Source organism: Anopheles nili, chromosome 2, assembly GCF_943737925.1.
Source record: "Anopheles nili chromosome 2, idAnoNiliSN_F5_01, whole genome shotgun sequence".
Taxonomy (NCBI): Eukaryota; Metazoa; Arthropoda; class Insecta; order Diptera; family Culicidae; genus Anopheles; species Anopheles nili.
Genome location: NC_071291.1, coordinates 56,299,601 through 56,318,918, shown reverse-complemented (window position 1 = coordinate 56,318,918; position 19,318 = coordinate 56,299,601). Strand labels below are relative to the sequence as shown.

General features: G+C 42.0%; 1 protein-coding gene across 1 annotated transcript; it reads right to left on the bottom strand.

Moving 5' to 3' along the window:
* Nucleotides 1-1,698: 1,698 nt before the first annotated feature.
* Nucleotides 1,699-3,979, bottom strand: LOC128726590 (membrane-associated transporter protein-like). Its single transcript, XM_053820407.1, has 5 exons — nt 3,958-3,979; nt 3,637-3,883; nt 3,003-3,565; nt 2,004-2,923; nt 1,699-1,929 (listed from the first exon to the last, which is right to left on the bottom strand). The coding sequence occupies exons 1-5, from the start codon at nt 3,977-3,979 to the stop codon at nt 1,699-1,701; spliced, it is 1,983 nt and encodes a 660-aa protein (XP_053676382.1).
* Between the last annotated feature and the right edge of the window lie 15,339 nt (nt 3,980-19,318).

Genomic DNA, 19,318 nt, shown 5'->3' with positions numbered 1-19,318 from the left:
GACGTTGTGTGCCGAAAAATGACACTAATCCACGGGTGGCTTGGGTGGTTCGTGTTTACCACACTCTGTGGAGGTGGTACTGGTCTATAATCGCAGTTTTTGATTTGCGCTTATCGGCAAGGATCAGTGTAACCACGCGAGCAGATGGAAGCTAGTTGCGAGAGAAGAGCAAACAGGCCAACTATTTCATGTGACGTGGAGCATGGACAGCGCTCGTTGGACCAATTGTGGCAGCGAATCTAGCTCTCTTCCCCGTACAGAGTGACTGGATTAATAATAAGACATGAACATCATCCGCGTTAGTACTATTGACATTATCAATTTAATTATCCTCTTTTGATTTTGCCGCGCATTGAGTTCTTAGAGTGTGACTCATGTGTGATATTAACACTACTACCCTGCTTCGTTTAATCGCAGGGTAGCCGAAATCTCAATTGATGTTTTGATAATAGGTCATATGCCCTTATGGTAAGCATGTTGATGTAGAAGTATTAAAGGATACCTACCATTAATATTATTGTTTCAATGATTAAAGTTTTAGTAAAAAAGAAGCTGGAGATTTAAAACGTAAATTCGCTTGAAGTATGCAGAATAATTCTCATAAATTTAATTATTAGAGAAAAAGAGATGATGGATGATTTATTTGCAAGTATTCGTCTGGAAGCTTCTAACATCAAAGTGAAGGTCAGGATCGTTTTCTATTTGGAACATCCGGGATATTAAGATAAGCAAGATCACGTACGGCATTATTTGCTTTATGATTTTGTAATACTACTTTTGTGATAAGATGCTATCGTTGTTGATGCTTACTTTCTTCCTGTTTGAGACAGCGCGGCTATCTCGGATTTTTGTAGGGATAATTACACTATAGCTCAAAAGCCGACACACGTCTCGTGGTATCCATTATAAATTGTGTCGAAACTATGTATTTTTACTCTGAACGCGATTTACCAGAGCGTATCGTTACAATTTTAATGATTTTCATTAATGATGCTTTGCACGATGCCTACATTTTGGCGTTTCTCTTTCAATCCATAGCGTCAAGCAACGAGATCAATGACCTACAAAAAGACTACGCACTGTGATGAATTCAAATCAAAATATTCCGAATTGAGAAAAGCTTGTTCGATGTTTTCAGAGAAATTCAATATCTAGGATTCATGAGTTTTAATATCAATAAATAAAATATCTTTAATAAATCAATATCTTTAGTAGTATTTTCCTAACCAATAAAAATCTTTCAGTGAAGCAATTAATTTTTAAATTTCTTTGAACATATTAACCATGCTCAATGAAAGCTAAAAAATCTTGTTTTCCTTCAATTTTTTTTACAACAAAAGATTGCAGTTAACTTTACTTTTATTTTCCGTAACAACGATTGCTCAATTGGCGTACATGTCTAATTTAACGTAGTTTATTACTAAACTCAAGGCGTGTTAATAAATACCGAACTATAAATAGCTCATCTCGATCAGGAACAAGGAGCGAATGAATTAAGAATGTTTATTATGTAGAGTTAGGCACTAAAACAAACAGGTAACGCGTACACCCAACAGGAATACGATTTTAAATATGTGCTGGTCGTTCATCTTCGGTAAAAGCACTGCAAGCTGGCTCGCTGAATGCTATCACAATCGGTTTCGTCGAATGCGGTTAAGCCTCGTACCGATCTGGCTGAGAATCCTTAACTATTGCAGCTCAAAGATCCATGTAAACGACCTGAGAAGCGCTTACCGAGGCAAGTAGGCTGCAAATGCTGGCACTGTACACGACGACAGCGGTTGTGCCAAAATACGTGATAAGTGAGCCCATTCCAACAGCAACGATAATTTGGGCGATAAAAATCATCCCCCCAACGACGGCAATATCCGTGGCCAGGCCGCGTTTCCGTTCTTGCTTAGCTTCAGCTCCAGGTTTGGTAACTTTAAACTGCGACAAAAACGAAAGAATATATTCGTATGAGTTGGCTTCAATTGATCAAAAGGTGCCAAAGTGTGTCTTACCGTTCCCTTTGCGTGATACTGTCCGATCAGCAAGAATGGCATCGTGAAGAGAAGCGCATATACGATTCCTCCCGTGGCACTGAGCACGTATACGGTCACCTTGTTCGGGAAAAACGCCATACAGGCCATGCCGATCGCGTCAATTATGAGACCGCCGCAGTATACAGTGCGAGCACGCAGTACCTTGATGAGCTTCTCGATCGTGAAGGAGCAGGTGGAGCAAGAAATAGAATAGATCGCCATGCCAAAGCACGCGTACCTTACGCCCTCCAGGAACAGCTTGTACTCATCCGAGTATGTCGGTGCCGCCGGATCACCTCGGAACACCTCCTCACCGACGAAATCCGTAAAGTACAGCGAGTAGCTCAGGTGACTCATCCAACAGAGCAGATTCGTAAGGCACAGAATAGCGATGGACTTTGGCATCATGACAATGCTTTTGATGAAGTCCTTCGGTCCCATTTCGAAGTGTTCCTCCTCTTCTTCTTCCTCTTCAGTGCCATCCTTCGGACGTGGAGCTCTCTCGACGTCGACCAGCGCGTTGTTGATCTTTTGTGTCGCACCATCCTCGGGCGTTTGGATTGACTGGAGCTGCGCGGTCAACGCCTTACTGACACCCTTCACGACAAAAATCTGATTTTGACGGCGAGCTTTTTCCTTCTTGATAATCGTTTCTGTCAATGGCCGCAACAGGTCGTCCTGTTCGAGCAACGGGAGAGGTATTTCCCGGAAGCTTGTCAAACTGATAGTGAGACAGATGGCAAATATGACCGACACCATTGTGAAGACGGTCCTTATGCTTCCACCAAGCAGCTCACCGAACGATGTTTCGTCCCAGTTGATTCCACCCATTGCGTATCCTATCGAACCACCCATGCCAGCTAAAATAGAGAACGTGCTGCATGCACGGCCATGATCCTCTGCACAAAAAAAAAACAAAATTAAACATACATTAGCAACTCAATCTTTCTCCCATATCATCCATCTAGTTTTTCCTACCTGGCAAGGAAATGTCCAACAGAAAAGCTCTCGACGGTGTCATGCAGTTGTCGGCATTGAAGTCGGTCATAATGGTACCGATGATCGTGATCACGATTGCCCACCGATAGTCCGGCCTATGCTCGGCTATTTCACTTTCGATTTTGTAGAAATTATACGCGTGGAAAGCGTCGCTTGAGATCGTACCATTGAGATCAATCAGCAGTGCGGTTGCCGGTTCTATCACCGTGCCAGGAATGGTTTCTCCCAGATCACCGAACCATGAACCGATTTCTTTCCCATTCGGCACCAGCAAACAACCAGTTATGAGACCCAAACCAAGCACCAGCAGTACCGGCCGACGACGGCCAAACCGCGATCGACACCGATCACTAATAGATCCAATAACGGGTGACATGAAGAAGCCGATCAGAGGCGAAATGCCCCAAACCATCGTCATCAGATGATGCTCGATGCCGATCCCAAGCAGGATCGGTGATACGAATGCCGTCTCGGCGGAGTAGACGAACTCCATGCCCATTATGACCGCTGAGATTCGAATGAAATCAAATCGTGATTTATTCCTACACAAAAATATCAGAAATAATGCAATTTAATGAAGCCATACTTTGGGGCGAAGTGTTACGGATCTTACCTGAACACATGCGAATAATCGTGCTTCTGACGGCGAGCATTTTCCTCGCGCAGTTGCCGCATTTCCTTTACCACCGGATCGTTGCGGAACTCCGAGTGGAAGTTGGTAACTCCACCTGCGACCATCGTGAGGCTGTTCTGTCCCTGGGTCTTGAGGTAAGATCCCTTTGATGAACTATTGCTTGTCCCCGGCTGCGGATGTCTTGCCGGTCCTCCACTCTTGGCTTGAGTCGCGTTTTGGTCTGTCTCTGTAATACCGGCAAAAGAAAACCATTAAGCAGGTTGATTAGACCAAAGATATGCAATATAGTAGCCTGCCCACCAAACGACCCATAGCTGCTCATGCTTGCGAAACCCAATTATTACTAGATTCCACTTTAAGATCTTCACTATAGTAATACACGGTTGAATTCTAGTTGAAGTATATTTCGCTTCGGCCTATGATTGCTAACTAAACGTGACATTCGGATGCGATGACCCGATCATCATGAACAAACCACGACGGAGGAAAGAACTGTCTAATCGGAATCAACCCACTCTCTTTTTTGTTTACCAACGGAACATTCCACGCGGTGTGGCTTTGCTCAAAAAAAGAGCATCTTGTTTGATACGTTATCATGCGAGTTTTGAAGTGACTTTGGAGGCGTTGTTTCCATCGAGCCACTTCATTAAAGCCGCAGTGAGCCGTGATATACGAGAGAACGCTCCCTTCATGTCAACCAGAACGGTCGATTTTCGGGCACGGTGACAAACACTGGAATTGATTTCATAGTTCTGTGTCCAAACTGTGACACATACCAGCTACTCACTTTTCATTACAATTCATTGATTGTCGCGCAATTTAATCTAGCGTGTGAGGCACATTTCGAAAATAAAACAATACTTCAACGTTGCTCCACCACACGTCACGGGCACATGGACAATAAAGCCTACTTTGTAATGAAGCTCTACCGAGATGGTAATGATATGTCAACAAACAAAACCCGCTGGGTATGAGAAGAAAATTACTTTGTGTCGTTATTACAATTCCTTTCTGTGCTAAGCCATTGAAAGTGCTCGAGGAGAAGCATGTTGAAATCATATTGATCCATAGTACATTATTCTCAAACTCTTCAAAGCTTTCCTACATAATCTATTACGACAAAGTTGTCATTTCCCATATGCACTAAAGCAAGCGTCAGGCGACTTTTCCTCAAATGTACAAGCTGCTTGTTTCCATGGATACGATCAAAGTTGATTCGCTTGTGGACTGCTCACGGAAATTCTCTATCAATGTCATCATTTTTCATCATCCTGGTGGGTTTTTATGGTCGATTATTCCCCGGACGTCTATTTTGCTGATATTTGAGCTTCCGCTGATATTTGAGCTTGTGGAGGCGATAACGGGCTTTGGAAGCAATGAACAGCATATTTCACCACACAAATATAAGCCATAAGGAGGTTTTTTTTACGTTCTTCGGAATATTAATATGTTTTGCGATTTTGTTGAATAATTTCGTCATATGTCATTGCATCACATGTTGTTGGATATTGATCGTCTCTCTAATGAAAATTCCTATTAAACAGTCGTTTCAACTTCCTCTATGATAGGGTGCATCAATTAATATATCCTATTCCGAATAACCGAAACAGTTTATTAAATGTTATTTCCAAAGAATTTAAATATGAGTAAAGCGTTATTCAACAAAATTCCTTGAATATGCAATTTCATCTAAGCTCGAAAACTGCAACCGAAGTCAACGTTAAGGAGTATAGCTTTTGGAATGCTGTTACAACGTGCACGGAAACTCACAACAAACTTTTTAACACGGCAGGCCTTGAGCATAAAGTGAAAAAAATAACATAATTCTCGTAATAATCGTCATGTTATCCGTGAAACACGTGCTAGATTGCAACATTTGCTATGCGCAGCAGCTGAGAAACGATACATTGTCTGTTCCAGTGTGATCCATGAAACCCCGAACAAGAAAATCAATTTTGTAGCTACAATTTCAGCTATGCGTCCTATTCTTTTGGCCTTTCCGCTGGTTGGAAATACTCAGACGCATGAAAGCATAGCTCATAGCTAGCGCATTTTCACGAGTATGAATACGTGGAGAAAAATCTCCCCAGCAAACGCAAGCGAGCTGATTCGGAATGCCAAGGACTCTCGTTTATCAATGATGTTACGTTAGGTCAGGGCACCCGTACTCTTAATGCTGTATCATTTTCGCTCTAATTGATTAGTGGAAACGAAACGCGAAAAAGTACTCATGTTAAGCGTATTATGTCATCGTTAACATGCTGGATTATCTGCTTGCAGTCGAAATCGGGGAAATAAACAACTACGTACAACTTTTCTAATTAAGCGAAGCATTAGCGAAAAGTACGAACACCCTTCCAAAATGTGCCAATTATTTCGAAACGATCCAGCAGTTCGGGAAGATCAAATTTATGACGATTGCGTTTTGTGGTCTAATTCACTGTAAAAAAAATAATCCGGCAATGGAAAAAAGTTCCTTAATCAACAGTGTCGCTGCCCCGGCACTGATAAGGGCTCTTATGCTCAGAACTAACAAAAAGCTAGCTCCTTTCGGCGAGCAATCAAACAAAACAAACGAACAATCGCTTCTTTCTGCAAGCGATCCAATCTAATTGGTACTAGACTGCAACTGAGCTAAATCCGAAGTTCTACAAACAACGCTGAAGAGGTGCTATCGTTGTTGAGCGGAAAAATGGTGTTCGATTGTAAGGGAAAGTCTCGCCGTTTGCCAGTCAGTTTCAAGTGGTCTCTTGATGTTCTAAATAATGCAAGCCCTGTTTGCTCAGCACATTTAAAAGGGAAACACCAACGGTTACCATTGACATCCGTACTCGTTTGTGCCTGATGCTTGAGAAAATCATACGGAGATCGATGGCGTTAATAGCGAGTGAAACGTTATCAACGCGCGATTCCGAGGATGAGCATGATTCCCGAGAATCACGCAACAAACGTGGCTTTCGCACAATTCAAGTTCATTGAAATGCACTTCGCACGTTTACGCGCCAGAAGCATAAGCTCCAGACCATTAATTAGCAGATCAACCGAGCAGCATTCAGGGGAAAATTGTGTCAATGTCAATGCACTCCCCCTACGTCACGCGCTCGCGTATTGTTCCAGCCATATTGAATAATTTCCAGCTTGGGCTGGGTTGAAACAAGAGAATTATTCCATAAGCTATAATGAATGCAGCTTATCAGTTGCTCTTTTCGGTCAGTTTGACTTGTGAACTTCATGAAATGGTTTAAAATTGAATTGTTTATATTTCCGCGTTTATTCGCGGGACAAATTGCTCTTCGGTTACCTAGCATTATGGACGCAATTGCGTTTATCGTTTGGGAGCAACTCAACTGTGACAATTTGAAATCATTTGGTTGCGTTCCATGCATTAATCGCTCGTATATGTTAATTCAATATATGTACATTATAGCGAAATAGATTTTTTAATATTAATTTTGAATAAGTTGGGGAAAAAAAACTAAAATAGATAATAAAGAAGCTGTTATAGCAAACCAATTTTCTATTCAAGCGATGCTTTTGTATTTTTATTGCAATGATTTATCTACTTTTATGTATTTTTCAGTTGAAAGTTAAATACTGCGTGAATCTTATGTCACAGTATAACGCTAAGGACTATGAGTCCTAACTTGCATTTCTGTTTAACAAGACAAATTCACTGATTGGTCTAAAGAGGGAATGCATTTGCAACCTTCAAGACAATGGAAAGATTGTGGTATTGTACCAAAAATTATGCCATTGCTAGAAACCAGATTGTTTCTATGCAGTGTTCAATGTCTATTTACACTTCTACTCGGTTATTTTAGAGTTACAAATTCCAACCGACGTCAACACGGCTGCCACCACATACTAACATTCCTAAAGTACTCACCCTTTCAAGGGCCACTTCACAATCGGTTTACCGACGATTCGTGTTCACGGTTCACTAAAACAATGTTTTTCGAGTGTTCTGTTCAGGTGGCGACCTAAAGTCTTTAAGCGACGTGTCTTGTAGCCGACAAACGTGGCCGGTTTGCACATAACTTTCACTCACTACTCCTCGGCACGTGTATGAGGAGACGACGTTGCCCGGAGGCGACCGCTATGTCACGAGTCCTTTCAATGTCCTTTCAATCGCAGTCCCATTTGTGTTGAGAGATTTCGATCACAAGGGGCTTCTACTCCGTTGATCAGCAAGTGAGTTTGTTTTAAACCTTCTCTTTTCCTGTGATTTGAGCTTAAAACGAACGTTCTTCACTAAGACGACCTAGAAGGGTCGATCGCACCGAACAAATTCTAGAGTCCGATCCACACTACCCGGTTATCTGGCGCACACTGAACCGCTGCCTGGTGGCTCAAGATTTATTTATACAAAGCCACTCACTATCTCCAGCAGCTGAAGCGGGAATACGCGCCAATGCCCATCCGCGTTCGGGCTAGCACCTTCACGAAGAGCAATGTAACGAGGCCCCGGGAGATGCAACAGAGTGGTTGGAGGGGTTTCTTAAGTAAAAAAATAGTAGAAATTTGACGGCGATTTCTTTTCCCTATCGATGATAATGCGTATCACTGACGCTGCATCTCGATTGTGTCCAGGGACATGATGCTATTCTGCTTTTGATGTATATTTAGCAATTCCTGGTATCATTGGCGATATTTCCCACAAACGCTGTTACTTTGCTTATCCGCAGTCGCTCGATACCCAGCAGCATTGGTAACAATAGTCAGCTCTGATAGACAGCTGTTGCCTGGCCAGCTTCTTTATCTTGTGAATTTGGGACAAGAGTCAGAGCTAACGATACGAAAATAGCAGATCTCTCTCCAACTGGATCAATCGCGCTAATTTTGTATAAAAGGGCTAGGATTCGGGCGTTTTCAAATAACAAAAGGGGTTACTATCTTTTTTAAATATCGAGAACGTGTTTTAAACAAGATCATAAACTATCTATCACAACGATTTTGCAGATAAATCCACCGAACTGGGATCAAAATCATGCAAAACGATCTAGAAGGTGCAACCATCAAACCATCTGGAACAATCTTTCTCACATGCAGTCGCCTGGTGGCGACGTGAGATAGAGCGCGAGCTGCACAGTGTAAATAGAGGAATTCTACCAACGAACTCACAATCGATCGGTAAATAGCGCCCAAAGCCAACAGAAGTATCGTTCGAAGACCTGCTGTTAACGAGGGTTGTTCATACTCAACGAACGTTGAACTCTCGTTAAATTTCATCTCTCATTTTTACCCATCGTTGGGCTACTTTATGCAGTTTTACAGTGGTAAAAATTCCACCTGTAGCTCAGGTGGATTAGAGTTAGAAGATGCAGACAAAGCCGCTTAGAAACACATCTAACCCACGGAAACAAAATCTGCATCCCAGCGTTTGACAACCGACACGAAACGGGTTTTGGACGGGTGTTATCAGTGTTTCGGAGCATCCGATAATGCAATGATGGAGCATTCATTACGCCGCATTGAGCGAAAAGATCAGACACGCTGCAACGGCTTGGGTTTTGTTAGGCATATTGTCAGCTTTGTGATGGGGAAGTTTTGCCAATCGTAGCTCAAGAGCAGCGTCGATGACAGCAGTCGGTGACGAGCAAGCTTTCTTTGGATTGTCCAACGTGAAGCCAACCGTGTCGGTGTGTGGCGCGTTATCTGTATTGGCGGCTCGTGCCCAATCCCTTTCGCATTGAGATAGGAATTTTCTTTTAGCACACATTCGCCGTCACTGGGAAGACGCTGCGTTTATCAGTACCATCGCTCAGCCGATGTCTTACGGTGTCAACCGGTCGTACCGGTGTTCTGGAAATTGATCAACAGCTTGTGCTACTTGTAGGTGGCAGGTAAATCGTGGTCATACAACTGCCGGGTACTGATAGGCACGTAAACAAGCGTGCTGTGTGTGCATGTAATGCGCTACCAGAGAGGAAGGAAGCGCTCGAGTTTTATTGCATCTTACATCATGTGAGTTGATGATTTCATGTCGAACAACTTTTTTTTTACATCCCTGCATGGTACATGCCGTTGTCGCTGTGTATTTTGTGAACTACATTCGATAACGTTCTTAAAGTATTTGAAGAATGTTGATTCTTTCCGGTAGTAATTGATCTGATTGATCTGAATTAAGTGTAATCACGTGCTTTCATCAAATGGTTTGGTTGGATGTGTTTTCAAAATTCTATTCTTTGAAACACTGATTCAGCTATTCGGCACAGAGCAATGAAATAGTTTCTTTGTACTACGAAATTTCTAGGTAATAAATCAAATAAGTACATGTAGAGTAAAATATGCAAAAAAAGGTGATACAGACAGCTTACTAAATAGTTAACATAATAAACTAAATATTACTTGACTAAATTACAACTGTACTGTGGATTATACATCCTCAGCTATTTATAATCAGGGATCTGTTAAAGAGAAAATGAAATAAAATATTGAGTACGAGAGAAAGAGCGTCATAGATTGCATCCATACAAGAAGTGAAACCTTTACCTGAAACCGTGAAACCTTAGTTAAATAGTCAGATAAATAATCTGTAGACCCTGTCGCAATAAGAAAAAAGAATCAAGAGTATGAACGATATATTCTATGATATACTTGATAAACTTGAGATTTCTCTCCCGGGGCAAAAATCATAATAATAGGAAGAAGTATAAAATGTATACAAAAATTTATTATAACCGTAAACAAGCGGGCCATCTTTGCCGAGTTTATTTTGTGCCTTGTTTACTCTCAGTATGTACAGCATACTTCCTCTTCCTGGAACATTACTAACAACCGATGATTGCTAGTCATCAATTTCGTGATTATTGATTAATTTTGATGCGAAAAGTGAATGTTGATGATACTCGTGAGCATCATGTCTCTAGTTAAATTTATTGTAAACAAAGCTTTGAGTCGAACTCTTCTCTCTACCTCGCATGTTTGGAAAGCAGATTCAGTGGCGAGAGCTATTCTCCAGGACTGGGTGGTTTTCTGGGGAGGGTGGTTTGCACACATTTACTGTCATGTTAATTACTACAGATAACGCACCAACCAGCACGATGAACAATGGGCCTAATAATAATACGACACTGGTTCAGGCAGATAGTGGAAATTTTAGGCATAGCCTCTGGTATACTAAATAATTCTACGCCTGCCAGTATGCAACGTTCATTGGTTTAGTGCTGTGTGCGATAATTTACTTAACAGCCGGTTCATCATACCAGATTCTGCGATTTGTCGAATAATGACTACAAAAGATCATACGTGATACGGTCCAAGGACATTTGATGATTTATCTATTGCTTGCACCGAAATTGAAGAAGAAAGTATTCTAAATTAACCTGTGATTTATTACACTTTTTTGTTCGAAAAGTTTAACCTAACAAGTGCTTGTTCTTTTTAATGTTTAACATTGCTTAAGATCATTAATAATCATGATTATTTAGTAATACAGCTAAAAAGTTAAAAATATCTTTTGTATACTCATTTTATTGCACATCAATTAGTAAGCATCAATGTAGTATTTACAAAAATTTCGGTTAATTTAACTAAAAAAGATGAGATTTTTATGGCTTAACATTATGTTTTGAGTATTTAATCTTGTCAATATTTGAATGAATAGGATTCATCATATTTCATCAATTTCCGTTTGGTCACTAAATACACTGTTTGAGAAGCGAAATCTATCCTCCTCGGGCTGAAATAACGTCCCCCACCCAATGAAAACAATGCCTAATGATGTTTTCTATATTTATGAAGCGTCGCCAACGAACGGGTCCATTTCCTGCACCGACGATGGTGAGTCGTGTCCATCCACACCGTTCCTGGGTTTTCACGGGTTTGAAGCAACGACTCGATTCCAACGAGGGCTGACAGGTTCGTCAATCGATCGAAACGGAACTGGTCGGAGATTTACAGAGCTGCCACCTCATCGTTCCACAGCTAATTGATGGACATTCGAAATACAACGGCCTACGCATCAGCACCGGGTGATCCAGTAAGCTCGGAGGATTATAAATGATATTGAACAAGATAATTCAGTTGCTAATTTAAACAAAAGATAAATTCATTTTAAATTCAGAGATTTTTGTCTCAAATATTGCACCATCGCTTTTACCAGCAAAACATGCACAACCTTTTTACCAGATTGCAGCTAGATCACGTGCCTGTAGTCATGTGTAACATACACACCCTGTGAAATGCTCTCAAAAATTAGTACCAAATAGTACGCACGAGGTGGTCAAGGCAATTTGAAACAAGTGTCCGAATATTTACTTAAACTCGCGTCTTGCTTTCTTCCATGCTTCATCCTTATCTGCGTCACGCGTTTTCCACCCATTGCTTTAAAGAGGCTTTTTTCTTTTGGTTGACTTCGTTGGCCCTCGTAACGAAACACCAAAACTCAATCGAACGGAAAAAAGGGACGACATTTTGTCTATTGGCATGTTCACACGCACCACCTCGAGCACAGGCCGGAAAATGGGTGGTAATGATGTGTGATTTGTGATTTTATTTTTAAGCTCACCCGAACACCGTCACCAGCGAAGCTGCATTGAACTTGACCGACCGTGGTGGCACTGGTGAAGCAGAAATGGGTCATGGAAGTGTGGTTTGAGTTTTTTTCCCAACCCAACGATGCCGTTTTACCATCGATTTTCCCGCACGCTTAAGCTAAACGCACCCGATTAGCTCGACACTGCTGGGTGGTTTATCCGCCTCTTCAATTGACCACATGTTCCCAGTAGGTGGTACTATTTATAACCCTCGGTGCGGTGTTCAAGTGCTGGCTTGTTGCATCTTACCATAGTGCTGCGTTTGGTAAGGCCATAATTCATTCGTTTATCTGCTATCCATTTAGCGTTACTGACGCTACCTGCAAAGAAAAACCACATGTAGGGTAGCTAGTTTTGACGAGCATATTATATTTTTCATTAAACGATGATTATAACTATCATGCACAGAGACGAGGTTGTGCAATAGAAAAAAAAAACATATTATTCTTTTAACATAGTATAAATCATGTCACAGAATGAATGCATAAAATCATGAATAATTCTGACCTACGTTTCGTCAAAAGGTAGCACGTCTGATCGTGTCCAGGCTTTATATATGCAAAAGTGCAGTTTTTCACTACAAAACAAGTATTTCACATGGGAAGAAAATTGTTATCAATTGCCGGTTTTTGCATATGTTAGGTGCCCGTCCATTGCTATCGAATGCCTATCAACAGGAGTATGTAAAATTCCCCCTTCTTGAGGCTTGCATAAACATATGCTAGTCCTGTAGGTCTTTTCAAAAGATATTCTGAATTAAATCAAAATCAAATCTTCTGTCACCCGTAATGTGCCATAACAAAATTTACATCTTTTCATCATGTTTACGGTGATCGATCACAATGAACTCTTCTTACCTAGCAATTTTATGTTATGTTTTTATTTCAGCTGTATTTTAGAAACTGAAGGCAATCTTATGCTGATTTTATAATATATATGAACAATTCCTTCAAAAAAGCAAACCATATAACACACAAGCGTAATTGGAATGTTCGTAAAATCTTGGAATCAACAAATCGTGTAAACTATCACACTTTCCCCGCAGAGCTTACCTACCAGAAGAACTTTCTCAATAAAACCTGTTACACGTTATAAATCGCTACGGCAAAGTACAGCACCAAAAAAATAAAACAACATCCCCTAAAGATGATCATCGTAACAGATTGTAAGCGATGTAATTTGTGACCATCCAGCTTCGTGCTTTTTATCACGTTTTTTTCGGTCCCGTTTTCCGCTTGTTTTATCGCGTCCGGCAGGAGAAGATATCACAACCGTGATATCGTTGTACAGGCGTCGGAGCATCGGTTAGGTCGCACTCTCACGCTCACCAGCCGCTGTACTCATGAATGAACCGCTGGCGAACGCTCCCGATCCAGCCCGTCGGGACATTTGCGAGAGTGTCTTCGGGACGTGCCAAGATAGGTGCTAGGGCGAGAAAATTGCGCGCCAACCGACAGTCGCGTTTCAACCGCCGCCGAGACGTACGATCGGAAAATTCGGTTTGCCCAACCTCGATACAGATTGGGCCGGAAAACCCGTTTGGCCAAGCACGGACGCTGGCGTCTCGGATCGTTTTTGAAAAGTGCTTCAATAGCTCGGTGTGTGGGTTGGCCGCTGCGACCGGTGATACAGGCGAGCTCGCTCGAGGGTGAAATTTGATCGATAGAAATTTATTGGAATTCGCAATCCGGGCACGATCTTTCACGCTAGAGTTGTGGTAGTGCTGGGAAGGAAATCGGTGGAAAGCGTCCGTCGAAATGGCATTTTAATGTGATGCCGTAGGTGAATATTCTTCACGTGGCAGGATCGCAAACACATTCTTAGTAACGGAAATTTATTGCTCCCCCCTCCGAAACCGTGCAGGGCACGAAAGGTTAGAAATTAGCACAAAAGCAAGGAAGTGAAAACAATCGAATGGTGCTTTGTGTTTACCGCTACCAATAAAGCAGTGATCCGTGTACGAATGTTGATGAAGTAAGTGGTGTGCATTGGGAGGGAGGAATTTAATAAAAAGTTTCGCTCAACCTGCAAGAATCACTCCGCTATAACTTTGGCATTACATCCGGTGTGACAGCAAAAAAAAACGGAAAAAACGCTACCCTTGAAAGAAAGTAACCTACAACAGCAAAAATAGATGCCCATCCGCATCCCAATCTGACCTTTTTCCGCGCTGTAACGGCTCCTCAGTCATCGATGTCTGCTGAACCGCGGTGGGATAAATCAACGTGGAACCCTTATTAATCAACGAGCCAGCGAAAATGGTGCGATTGGATAACTAATTATTTCGGCAGTAAGCTGCTACAAAACCGACCATTTCACCCGACGACGACGGCGTCCGAAAGGATCAGGAGGTAGGTTGGCTTAAGTTGCAAGTTGGTACTTTTTCGCTGCCAACCAGCCCATAGATTCCGCTGAAAGAGATCAATCACCGACGGCTCACGGGCGTGAAGTGGATCCATAAGGATCAAGGGACAAAAAACTTCTGCAGGTCAATTACATTATCCGCAACGGATCAATTAGTGTAATCGAAAGTGAGCGGATTGAAGAAATATGTGAAATTAATGGTACGCTAAGCTGGTAGGGAGTATGTGATAAGATTTACCAAATGAAGATGGAAAGTGTACAATCGGCATAGCTGTTTGCGTTAGGCAACTTTCAGGTGAAGATCAAATAATGGTGAATTCTTTGATTCTTGCTTGAATGTTTTAAATGAGTGCTTAAGCCTTTTTTTCACTTTACTTATATATTATAGAAAGGAAAAAGCAAATATTTCGTTTTTAGTATATGAGTGCGATTATTAAAAGCCATCAACCATTATATGATTTTTACTGTTTTTTCATATCTTGCAAAAATAAAAACAAATTCGTTCCAATCCACTTTCAAACATAAATAACACCTCCGATTTGAATTTGTTCAATTAAAAACAAAGGAATCAGTTAAGAATCTGTCAGGTTCAATGTAATACCCATTCTTTCTGCTATTAGAAACATGTGGTTTGATGCAAATTCTTCTTTGCAAATTGCGCTCGTATCTGGTTGTAATTACAATTTCATGAAACCGAAATCATGTTTTCTGACTAAACCAACCACATATTGAAATTATGTAATTCCATGAATTTTCTTAACAGCTTCCTATTTTTGGTCACCCAAAGAAGCACGTATCAACTAATTTTGATTGAAATTAGAAGGCCACTTTCAAGCCACTTAACACGTTTGAGCCAGATTAATATATAAGCGGAGTAAATCACAGCACAGTACGGTTATTAAAATACATGTCTGCAATCCCGTCGCGGTTTATCAGTTTTTGAGCTACGTAAATGTATTATGTTACGTTGTTTTATAGCTTTTTACAAAATAGAACCTAATGAATTGTCGTTGATATACTAAAGCTACGACCAAAATGCTAAAAAATATGGCAATTTTAATTGCATTTTAGCGATACGAAGGCTATGATATGAAGGAAAAATAGTTTGCCCTTTACTTTTATAACTAATTTTCCAACAATCTCGATTAAATTTAATTATCAAGTAACGTCTTGAAACATGTTTAATATAGCGCTCGTAATTAAATTGCTTTCAAATATGTAGGAAAAGTTTTCATTTCAATTACTTTGCAAAGTTTTTCCCGCCCATACAAGTCATTGTTAATTATGATCCTGGCAAATTCAATGGCTTCTTCAACTTCTAACATGACGTAGCGTATTCTTCAAAAAGGTTAATATCACCCTTAAAGAGGAAAAATATCATGCAAAATTCATGGAAAGGAACGTATTATCCATCCGGAACCCTTTCCTTATTATGAATGATGCCCGTTCGTGCTTGTTTTTGGCAACGATGCATGGCCGCAATTTCTTTCCATCTTGCTTGCGACCCATCACGGAATGGTATCGTGCTCTTGTGTATTACTCACGACTGAAAACAATAAGTAATCCTTTTCCCAGCGAATTCTTTCCCGGAAAACAATTATTAATGCTGCGTGTTTCAATTTTTCATGACAAAAGTGAAAGCCGAAGTAGCAAAGCGGAGAGAAAGTACGAAATGGACACCCTCGCATATCTTACTTAACATATTCACCCGGGAGTGAAATGGAATTTATTTTCCAACCTGCTGCCTCGCAGATGTACATTCTGCCACGACAATCATCCTCGAACTCGAATCACAAAAGTTGAAATATTCGTGCATTTATTACCCACTTTTCGTGTTGTGTTTCCGTCTACAGCACGTACGGAAACACACACGAAGGCACGATGCTCGAACAAAAGCGAATATGAGTTTCGATTCCCAGAGGCACACAAAAGGTAGTTTCTCCGAAGATGATCCATTTTGTCGCACTTCCGTAATGTATCGTGCCAGGATGAGTACGTATAAAAATACGGATGAAAACGTTTGTCAACGGCACCATCCGCAAGATGTGTCTTCTCTTCCGAAAAACTCCGATATTGATGGATAGAAAAAGCACGCACAAGCGCACAAACACACACCCACTTCATCTGCTTTTGTTCGGCTCATCTCAGCCTTGGGGCGTTCGTTTGTGTTCCGAAAACTAATTTGCCATTTCCGTTGATTGTATAGTGGTGATAAAAATATGGCTCCTAATTGATTTTTCCCTTCCAAGGGATGACATTCGATAAATCTCAGCCCACCGGGCAGAAGAATCATAATGCATTAGGCGGCCGCTCAGGTTCCTCGCTGGAAAACGCTCGGTCCGGTGACAAAAGTTGGCTGGTAAAAAGTTCGCTGTTAGCCACGACCAGCCGCAGCCTGGCTAGGGAAGCGTTAAAAGACGGCAGAAAAACATCATCGCTATGGCGACGGTATTAGCACAGCCGGAGATTTAATTATGTTCCTCGCATCTTTTCACCGCAGGAAACGGGGCATCCTTTTTTGAACGAATTCACCCCACCTCGTTCGAGGTCGATAAACGACCGACAAACTTGGCCGTTCAAACTCCACCCGGCCTGAGTCGCTGGTCTTCCGGCGGAAAAGCCGTTCACTTGGGATTGATCGGTTTTACGGCCACACGAGCGCTGGTTTGGTTGGCGAAATGAAGTGCAGATTATAACTCACTTGACTCTCGCTTGCCGTTTCTCATAAAACATGCCGATGGGGCCAACGGTAATGGGGCCCACCGAATCGGTACTTACGACAGATGAGCTCGTTAACCGCGCGATCATAAACCACTCCACATTCGCTCCGGTTCAACACGGACACGGGAACGATTTACAAGGCGTTTGCGTATGAAACGCTGGGCTTCCAAGCAACAAGTTGCTGATATTTTTATTGGAAAACCTCTCCCCACGGCTGGCATTCGGGAGCTGTCTAAACAAATCGTAAAATCGCACCAGCCCGACTTCACACCTTTTTCCGGTGCGAGGGCCAGCACGTGCCATTTTTTTTTCTTTAATTCTGTATACCCCCGGATGGGTCGGTGTTTCCTGTCTAGTGAAAATAAATCACCCCCTCGTAATCGCTACGAGCGCTACGAAGCCGGTTAGCCATAAACACCACAACCTGTGCGGCCAAAGGGGGAAGGGAATTTAAAAGATTTCCCTCGCACCAACGCCCGAACACGGAAACATAAACCTTCCCGAGCCGCGTGACGCGAACAGGGCGGAAGAAAGCGAACGAGCGAGTGTGGTGTAAAATGCGCTCAAAATTCACCGCTAAACCGATCGCCCAACATTTGCGGAGCCGAATTAATCCTCAGCACGGTCGCCGTCGCAAGAGCAAACCAGCGGTAAAATGAAAAAAAAAAAACGTTCGCAGCGAAATGTAATATTAATTCCATCCGCGGGGTTTTGTGTACCGACGGCCTCCGTCGACTTTTCCGCGCCCAAGCGATTAACCGCCTCCCTCAGCAAGACTAACTAAACAGTTCGTTTTCTTTTCTTCGCTTCCTTTTCACTCCCTTTGTTGGAACATGAATAAAGGCATTAACGCGAGGGCCATGGAGGCGCGCGATCAAAAAGTGCGCCAGTTGGCGACTCCGATCGGTGACTTTGCGCGTCCGCGTGCTAGCGTCGGTTAACGCGTGTGTCCACGGAACGCGATGGCGCTCCCGCTCTCGCCTGCCACGATTCCGGTCTATTTGCTCGTCCCATTTGCGCTGGCAATTTAATTAGACCAATTAGGCGAAACGGCAGCTGATAAACATTACCATCCCAGCTACGATCGGGCCACCCGGCGATGGCAGTGCGAATAATAATAATGGGCGTTGGGTTGACGCAAACGTGCGCTCGGAAAATATGCGCCCTTGTTGGCATAACCTTTGGCATGGGTCGGGTTGCTTTCGAACGGGAAGATTTCGTTATTTGTTTTGAACGATAAAAATGTCTAATAATAGTAGCTCTTAAAGCTTGTTGGTTTTTAACTGATAATCTCTCATAGCAGGCTATGGTGGCAGCGAAGGGATTATTTGATCAAACCCAAAGCCTAAAGCTTCTACCTTCTACGGTGAGGCACAAAAACCAACGAAAAAAGAGCACGCACTTTTGCGACGACACAAAATTGTTTGAGTCCGCCGATAGACATCGTCTGCTGCGTTTCGAAGGCAACACTGTTCAATTAGCACGTGGAGAGGAATCGCTATCTATGGAAGTGTACAATGCATCCGCTAGAACCGGATAACTCAGTGAATGTGATACGTCTGTACCAACAACAATACAGCACTCGGTAGTCATGGTTGCACTAGTATGGACTTCCAGCAAATGCCTACTCCTTTTTCAATCGCTATTTATTAATAGCTGACCCCAGCGCTGTTACAACGTAGTGCACTACTGCCACCAAAGCTATGTAAAACGTTTCTAATTGGTACTATGCTGTATGAAACCCATTTCAGGTGAAGAGTACTGCTCTTTTGCGTTGAAATCAAATTTGTCGTAAGGATATATCGACCAGATTAAAATTGTCAGAATAAATGTGTGTCAATTCGTGTTAAAAAACCAATTAAGTTGTATTTGCTGAATATTTACATTGCATATTTTGTTTGTGCATTATACAATGCGTAGTTTTTTTTTATAAACATTGAACACGCTGGTTCAATGGAGGCGCCTAATACGTTTCAGCACTAACACGTGCGCATTTCAACTGCTTTACGCAAGAAACCGTAAAATGAATTATGCTTCAA